We start from the raw sequence: 9,501 nt of genomic DNA on the forward strand, positions 1-9,501 counted from the left end.
ATGAGAAAGGAACAATTTTTGCATAAATCTACCTCAACATAATTGAGTTGTATTGTAGTTTTATGTGGTCTCCAAAACATGTATAATCTATTAACTGTGATATTATTCATCACTTATGACACATCTCAACTAAAATATTTTTTAAACATTTGAATAGTTTAATATTCATATTATAATTCTTGAAGTCTCAACTAAATGTTTAAATAAATTAGTTCAACAATTGGATTTGACTTAATGACTTTTATTTCACAAGTTAAACACGACATTTTTACATAACTTTTTTACATTATAAACACTACATATATTCCCAAGTAAAGCGTTTTACATCGTAAATATACTTCAAGTTTTTCTGAGCCAGAATTACAAAATTCCACCGTTACAACTTCAAAAATTAAGTTTTTCCCCATGTGTGATTTTTCAAAAATAGCTGTGTTTATATTTAGGCAAAAAATGATGTCGATTGTGTTGTAATCATAATCATGCATGACAATCATGAAAATGACCAAAAGTCCCACGGGCTCAAGTGCCACAATACGCCATAATTAGTGTAACATAAAGTTCATATCAGACTGTTTTTAGAGAAAAGAAATTTATCTTTCTTTTAACCTTATAACAAGCAGACTCGTTTAAGAGCTTTTGAAATCTTGTTTTTAAGATGCATCCGGCCATTTTTTGATGAAGGAAACTTCGACATGTCCTATGTCCCAAATTTGTGCTTGCTTTTTTGCCCACAGATAGAATAATTACCAATTGCTGGATTTCAAATTTCAAAGAAATGGTTCGCTAGTAAAACTTTTGTATAAAATATATGAGAATAGTCAAGCTGAACTCATTTATTCTGGCAAATTTTAAAACAAAACATGCAAATATTTCGTTTGCGAAATCTTTTTCTGCGATTGGAAATCCGCTTTTAATGAAAAGCAGATAGTTCGTCCTAAAAAACAGTTTAAAATTTAAACAAAGCGCTTGTTTACATTGCAAGTGGATGTCATCCTTAAATTCGAATAATCAGATGAACCATACTTTTGGTTTTGGAGATCCGAGGAATCCTATTTAACCGAAATCCATCGGTAGACATATTTTAAGGGCGTTTCGAAACGTTAATATATCCAATTATAAGCAGTTGTGATTGACTAACGTTAAACCGCGCGCTGACATTTTCTGGAAAAAATATTTTAGAAGGAAGTAGTCTGCAAAATAGTTTCACCTGTAAGCTTGTTTACAAGTTTAGCCTATTCTTTACGATTATACCATGCTGCGAATCAAGATATATTTATCAAGTGACAATCTTGTAGCAACTTTGCAAAACGGCAGCATCGCTACAAGTCTGTTTTTTACACACAAGTTTTTGTCGAATTTTTAACAGCGATAACAGCCCAAGTAGGGAACGTATTGAGGTCAAAATACCATGTTCCAAACGTATACAACCACAGCATCAAGACAGCAACACTTGTGATGTTCATAAACAAGCCTGTTTTAGCCTAAAAAATGCATAATACTGTTATACCTCGCATTCAAATTGTCCAATAGGAGCGCTTGATTTGTGTAACGTGATCATAAAATGTACAACACGCTTACGTCATTCGTATCAGATGAAACAGGAAATGTCAAACTAATCTGTCAATCTCGAAATGTTAAGGTAACAATTTTCAAAGACCCCGTTTACACTAGAACGAAAGTTTCCGGATTTGTAAAATTATCCGGATTCATTGTTACACACATGTATCGGATTCGTCAGGGTGTTTACACTACACTTTAGTTGACTCTGTATGCGGATTTGTCCGTTTACACTCACATTACTTGTTCTTGGAGAATTGTTTGGTCGTCATATTGCATTTCTTCGGATTCGTCGTACAAAGCGTTTACACAATAAAATTTTCCGGATTTAAATGTTTCTGGATACGAAGTTTCCACAAACTTTTACGGATTCAAAGTTTCCGGATACGGCTTAAAACCGAGTACATTTTCTATCGGATTCGTTGCTGCGTGTGTAAACAGCAACATGAATCCGGTACTAAAACATTCCGCTTTCGTGATGAATCCGGAAACTTTCGCTCTAGTGTAAACGGGGTCAAAGAGAATCCTCAATTTTAAGTTACGGGTAATTTTAGAGCGATCGAAAACCACTATCGCTACCAAGCTTTTCTACAACCGCCCCAGGTGAATTATGGGAACTTACCATATCAGCAACTTTGAGATAACCGGAAGCAAAAACGATTGCATTGGGTGGTGTCGCTACTGGAAGCATGAATGCGAAAGAGCAAGCTACGGTTGCTGGTACCATCAAACGCCACGGGTGTATCTCAAGACCTGTCGCCTGTTAATTATAAATGGGTAATTAATGTTTGATAACAAGCAGGAGTTTCGTTTTAAACGGAAGATTGTTTACATTTTCGGGCTAATCCAATCAGAATGCTCCAATTTTTAATACTTCATGTAAAATGGTAAATAATGTACCTCATTTAAAATTTGCACCTTTTCAAATCGTATGCACCAAAGTCATGAAAATCGCACTCAGTTAATATATGGAGATCAATGCCCGTGAATTTAACCCAGAGCTAGCGCTAACCTAACTTTTAAAACTGGCGCCTGCATAGTTAAGATTGGACTCAGGGATTAGCAGTAAATCGGTAGCGTAACCAGCCTGACGATTTGTCCCGCTATGCTAATATTTTGGTGTTCATTGACTGTGAAAACAATAGATTTCTAAAGACATGAATAATTATAATAACTCAAAATTTACATAGCGGGACAAAATCGTCAGGCTGGCTACGCTAGCTGCAGTAATCCGACTTAGATGGTAGAGATTAGATTGCAGACAACCCAATTTTTTTTCATTTGAACAAAATCAAATCACTTACCAGTGTTCCGAGAATTGGCAGGAAAATCGTCGCGGTTGCTGTGTTTGATGTGACCTCTGTAAAAGCGCACAGCATTGATGCCGTAATAAGAACTATAACAAACGTTGGTACACTGTCCAATTTAGCCAGTTGTTGCCCAAGCCAAATCGATAAACCCGAGTCCTGAAATAAATTTGTTTATAATGTAACATTTATAGTACGCGCGTGCTGATTGGTCAAGAAGCGTGTTTCTAAAACTGTATAGAAAGACGGGAATTTTCCCGCCGAACTTGACAAGCGAAGCGATGTAATGAGAATTTGTAATTGAATCGAATTATAATATTTGTACAAAATCTTTTTATTGAGTTGTATTATAAAAGAAATAGAAAACATTTTTTCCTGTGTTTCGATACAGTTATAGAAACACTTGTGAGAGTTTAGGAGAACTCGAAATAACGTGGAAAAACTTGCCCTACGGGATCGTTTTCCCACTGATTATTTCGAGTTCCCCAAACTCCCACGCGTGTTTCTATAACTGTATGGAAACTCAGAAAATGTTTTCTATTTCTTAATTACAATAAGTTCACGAGGAATTTTTGGGGGAAAGATGTGTGAATGATCAATGCTTGTTCTGGGCCAGAACTATTTGAAATGAAGAGCAGCAGAATCATTTTTAAGGCCGTGTTAGAAGATGCAATTTCTCTTCCAAATTGCAATCCAATTCTACTTTAGAGAGATGTAAATTAGTGGAGAGTTTTCGAAATGTATGCATAAGTATATGTATGCATAGAAATAAGTACAAATGTTTCGTAATTGTCAAATTTACATCTCTCAAAAGTTGATTAAGTTCGCAAGTTGCAATAAAAACTGAATTATGTAACATGGCGTTTGGGGTCTAGATTCGCTAGAGGATAGTATCCCACAAACCTTCGCGGCCTTAGCCATAGCAAAACCAGCTCCAAGCAAAAGGACAATATTCCAAGCGAACTTCTCCGATACCGTAGGCCAGTTGAGCAACGTCGATGAACGACCATCGCTCGGCTCTTCTGAGGAAAAAGAAAACAATTAATTCTTAGCTTATAACAAGACACTGGCTTTTTCAGGCGTTAAATCTGGCGACCATGCTACTTTAGTCGTTTCCAAAGCTTCCGAACATAAACTTTAGTTCATATTCGTTTACAAGAAACGATTTAAGATGCCATACCGATCTATATTATGAAAATAATACTAAATTTACTATTAAACTTGACTTAGAAATCTCTCCTTAAATCCAGGTAATACGATGATACAGAATTTCGCGCCAAAACAATATTATGCGACGGCAAATAAAAGTAACAAGAAAGATTTGCGAATTTATCATTGGGTTATGGAAGAGGTTACATGTTCACTATATATTAGGTTTTTGCACACCCAAAGGGGAAAATTTAGCTTCAAAGTTCACGTAAGACGTATAAATCTACAGCTTAGGCTACAGGCGTAAATCTAAAGGCGTTTGTTCATCAAATATATATTCGCCACAAAAGTACACAGTAAATTATAGTTCCACTACAGAAGACGGGTAACTTTTTATCGTTGAAATGAAGATATATAAACTTCTACTCTGGGATATTTTTATCTAAACCTTACTCAAAATATGCCTTTTGATAATGTTTAATGTGTTTTGATATAATTACACATATTTACGTATATTATATTATCTATAAAACGCACTAAACACTCTTACCAAGAATTAAATGTAACGTAAATAAACTTTTTCATGTCACAATTACATATCTGGGGCGGGTTGTATCAAGCCCGTTTAGCTTAAACAGTGGTTAAGTTCAAAATAGAAAGCAAGTCTATCGTTTCATTCAAGAAGCAAACAAAACGTTTTTAACCTTAATACAAAGATACTGTTTACAACTACATATTCAGTGCATAATATTCAAGTTCACTCATTCAAGAGAGATGTAAGAGTGTTATTTTATTTTGACTTATCCACCGTTTAAGCTAAACGGGCTTGATACAACCGGGCCCAGTGCATCAAATATAAGCTAAGCTATTTTTAGTTTCGTTTAAAAACACAACAACATTGTCATATACCTTCGATATCGTATTCATTATCCCTTGAAAATAATCTTGAAAATATTTTCGGTTTCCGAGAGGGGAAATTGAACAGAGAGAACGCGACAATAATACCAACAGTCCCATCGCGCACATATCTGGGTAAAAAAAAATAGACTTTGAATAGATATTTGGGGAAGAACAGTTTAGAACTTATAGAGCGATCCAGTATAAATAAAGTTAGTTCAATTTAGGTTTCCTCCTGTAGTAACACTGGATGAATAAGAGATGATTCTTACTGGACCTCTGGGAAGAACAGTTTAGAACTGATAAAGCTATCCAGTTTAAATAAAGTTAGTTTAGTTTAGGTTTCCTCCTGTAATAACGCTGGATCAATAAGAGATGATCCTAACTGGACCTCTAGGAAGAACAGTTTAGAACTCATAAAGCTATCCAGTATTAGATAAAGTTAGTTTGGGTTTCCTTCTGTAGTAACACTGGATAAATAAGAGATGATCCTTACTGGACCTCTAGGAAGAACAGTTTAAAACTGATAAAGTTATCCAGTATAAATAAAGTTAGTTTAGGTTTCCTCCTGTAATAACACTGGATCAATAAGAGATGATCCTAACTGGAACTCTAGGAAGAACCGTTTAGAACTGATTAATTAATGCAAATAATATTAGTACATGGCTTCTCATAATCATATTCGACCTTACCCATCTTTAAATATGATGGCCCATCCATCGATAAACTTCGGATCTCGGAAGAGCCATAATAATGCCAAGATAATGAAATGGATCAGCACTGTTATCTCTGCAAATCTGCAATGTGCGAATTTCAGTTAAAACTAGAGCTTCGTTACAAAAATGCGTTCAAGATCAAAAGAGGTGGCTTACGAAATTGGTCCTAATTCGTTGTATTGTCGTCTAATAACATTCGTAGCTTTTTCAATTGCTTCACTGTTTTTCCTTTTACCTCGTCTGCAGCGAACGAGGTTGATTAAATCACTCAATCTGTAAACAGAAAAGACTTTGTACAGAATCGATCTTATTATTGTTTATAAATAAAATTAGTTTTACAGAGACAGAGAACAGTTTAGAACTGATAGAGCTATCCAGTATAAATGAAGTTAGTTTAGTTTAGGTTTCCTCCTGTAGTAACACTGGATCAATAAGAGATGATCCTTACTGACCTCTAGGAAGAACAGTTTAGAACTGATAGAGCTATCCAGTATAAATAAAGTTAGCTTAGTTTAGGTTTCCTCCTGTAGTAACCCTGGATCAATAAGAGATGATCCTTACTGGACCTCTAGGAAGAACAGTTTAGAACTGATAGAGCTATCAAGTATAAATAAAGTTAGTTTAGTTTAGGTTTCCTTCTGTAGTAACACTGGATCAATAAGAGATGATCCTTACTGGACCTCTAGGAAGAACAGTTTAGAACTGATAGAGCTATCCAGTATAAATAAAGTTAGTTTACTTTAGTTTAGTTTTCCTCCTGTAGTAACACTGGATCAATCAGAGCTGATCCTTACTGGACCTCTAGGAAGAACAGTTTAGAACTGATAGAGCTATCTAGTATAAATAAAGTTAGTTTAGTTTAAGTTTCCTCCTATAGTAACACTGGATCAATAAGAGATGATCCTTACTGGACCTCTGGGAAGAACAGTTTAGAACTGATAGAACTATCCAGTATAAATAAAGTTTGTTTAGTTTAGGTCTCCTCCTGTAGTAACACTGGATGATCCTTGCGTAACCTTATTGTCAATAAGACGAGACCGTCTTTGGCCTTGGTGACACAGTATTCCAGAATCTTCCGGACCAAATATAGTTTTGAAACGGGCCAAAATTTAAAGCCGAAATTTCCGACAGATTTTTCTTCAAAACAACTTTAGGATGCGTTTTTATGCCAAAATTTCCGCTGAAAAGGAAATCTCCAGCCAACAAAGACAGTTATATTTAGACAGCATAATAATTTACGTCATAGACTTTGACTGACGGTTGTGTGGACACTGACAATAATTATACTAACCTTGTGTCTAAATACACCCATTGTATCCAAATCCAGGCAACAAACAGCAGAAGAAGCATTTCTGGGAAAGCGTAGATGAACCAATCAGCAAATCCAATACCACCACTGCCCGGAAATAGTCTGTCATAAAAAATACACGATATTAGGATCACTTTGGCGGAGAAATAGCTCTATCAGTTCTAAACTGTTCTTCCTAGAGGTCCAGTAAGGATAATCTCTTATTGATCCAGTGTTACCACATGAGGAAACCTAAGCTAAACTAACTTTATTTATACTGGATAGCTCTATCAGTTCTAAACTGTTCTTCGTAGAGATCCGGTAGAATCATCTCTTATTGATCCAGTGTTACTACAGGAGGAAACCTAAACTAAACTAACTTTATTTATACTGGATAGCTCTATCAGTTCTAAACTGTTCTTCCTAGAGGTCCAGTAAGGATCATCTCTTATTGATCCAGTGTTACTACAGGAGGAAAACTAAATTAAACTAACTTTATTTATACTGAATAACTCTATCAGTTCTAACTGTTCTTCTAGGAGGTCCAGTAAGGATCATCTCTTATTGATCCAATGTTATGACAGGAGGAAAACTAAATTAAACTAACTTTATTTATACTGAATAACTCTATCAGTTCTAACTGTTCTTCTAGGAGGTCCAGTAAGGATCATTGATCCATTTTTACTCCATGAGGAAGCCTTGACGAAACTAACTTTATTTAGCTAACAATCTAACAATCTTGTTTTTGAGTTATCATTTTGAGATATCCAATACACAAAACTTACTCTTCTGACTGGCCACTTAATATTAAATTCGGTCCAGTCCCCGTGAGTGTGCCTGTGCCACCAATATTTGCAGCATATGCTAGCTAAGAAACGTCCCCTTGCAAAGTTGTGTATGTTGGTCCAGTTTCTCCTCCTGTTAAAACAAAGAGTACATAATATAAGCGAGTGGCGTCACCAGCTTGATAAGTAGGGGGGGGGGGATATTCATATATTCGTTCCAATATAATCAAGGAGCAGCGTGGCAGCGTCTTCAAAAAACTTAGGCAGCGTCTTCAAACAACTCTGGCAGCGTCTTCAAACAACTTTGCCTAAATAGACAAAACACTTCTCGACGTTTCGACTGCTGGCGTTGTCGACAAGCATGTGGGAGATGTTTTTATCATGTTTTGTTGCAAACATTCGAGCTTTAAGATGAAAATTTGTTGCATTTGTAACCTACCTTGTTGATTTCGACCCTAGAAAATGAAAAGAAAAACTTTTGATTACTGATGAGATTAATACAAGTTTCACCTGCATGTACAAATTGCTAGTTTCGCGGGGCCAAGTTTTCCTCAGCTCACAGCATTTCAAAACTAAATTTTGCATCTTTATTCATTTAACCATGCTCTTATTAGCTGCTATATTGGACTCTATTGTATGCAAACTAAATTTTGCATCTTTATTCATTTAAACATGCTCTTATTAGCTGTTATACAGGGTGTCTCAAAAAAAACGCAACCACTTAATATTCTAAAATTCATATTGTTCATAAGCTCAATAGATTTTATGCCCCTGGGATTTTAAAATGGCTTCTAATCGTACAGTTCAACTGCTAATAGTCAAATCAGCCAAACTAATAATGGTGCAGCTAAAAACCGAACAACGAGTTTTTATTGTCATGCATGATAACTTGAATGCTAACTGTCGACCTTGTAAAATAAATTGTAAATAAAATTTTACTCGTTAAATACTTTCAATTCAGCTCGTTGGTTTACGCACCCGACTTTGTTTACCGACGATTGTGCCGCTAGAATATGATTACAAGCTTTCTCGCATTCCAGGGGCCAAACGTCTCTTTTGTTGTAGAACAAAGAGGATATTCATGAATATTAAGTGGTTGCGTTTTTTTTGATACACCCTGTACAGGGTGAGTAAAAAAAAACGGACACCTTTGAAATTCAAATTAGCTGCGAACTTATGGCTGCAATATGACAATTCCCATGTACAATCAACAAAAACGATTTGATAAGACCGTTCTTTTGTATTTACAGAGCTTAGAATGCATTTTAACTCCCAATGGGAACAAACTTTATGTTTTAGGTTAATTAATATGATATGCTTCGTATACCTATGAAATATTTTAAACAACTTCTGTCACATTACAGCCGCTATGCGACTAATTTGAATTTCAAAGTGTCCGTTTTTTTTTACTCACCCTGTATTGGAATCTATTGTAGCAAACTATTGTATGCAAACTAAATTTTGCATCTTTATTCATCTAAAAATGCTCTTTTTAGCCGGTATATTCGAATCTATTTTCTATTCTTCCGACCAAATTGGTGTTCATTAATGGAAGAATTCATTCCAAAAAAAGGGATTCGTGTCGAATTTTAGCAACCTTTTGGACGAGACACAATATATTTCTCTTGCTAGTTTGTTTTGATTCCAAATTCAGTATTACAATTGAACGATGCAGTATCATAAAGATTTTTTACCTTACAATGCCTTCATCAGACTTGTTTATATCGCTTTCCAAGGAGTCTATCTTCTCTTCTTTATGATTGGTTACACAACCGTTCTCTTCGTTGTGATTGGCTTCAAGA

General features: G+C 35.3%; 1 protein-coding gene and 1 long non-coding RNA gene across 2 annotated transcripts; both read right to left on the reverse strand.

Annotated features, from left to right (window-relative positions):
* Positions 1-29: 29 nt before the first annotated feature.
* LOC114542560 (solute carrier family 13 member 5-like) lies at positions 30-7,776 on the reverse strand (the record flags this gene model as incomplete). Its single annotated transcript, XM_028562081.1, has 9 exons — positions 30-1,481; positions 2,180-2,317; positions 2,862-3,023; positions 3,768-3,886; positions 4,923-5,041; positions 5,603-5,707; positions 5,783-5,899; positions 6,918-7,037; positions 7,700-7,776. Coding segments are annotated over 9 exons (1,104 nt in total), but the record flags the coding sequence as incomplete, so codon positions are not given.
* Positions 7,777-7,812: 36 nt separating this feature from the next.
* On the reverse strand, positions 7,813-9,493 carry LOC114542551. The gene is made up of 3 exons (XR_003689676.1): positions 9,394-9,493; positions 8,139-8,154; positions 7,813-7,832 (listed from the first exon to the last, which is right to left on the reverse strand). It is a non-coding gene; the product is annotated as an uncharacterized LOC114542551 (long non-coding RNA).
* Positions 9,494-9,501: the final 8 nt, after the last annotated feature.

This window comes from Dendronephthya gigantea, unplaced genomic scaffold (assembly GCF_004324835.1).
Source record: "Dendronephthya gigantea isolate DGI-Jeju-01 unplaced genomic scaffold, DenGig_1.0 000364F, whole genome shotgun sequence".
NCBI classification, from domain to species: Eukaryota; Metazoa; Cnidaria; class Anthozoa; order Malacalcyonacea; family Nephtheidae; genus Dendronephthya; species Dendronephthya gigantea.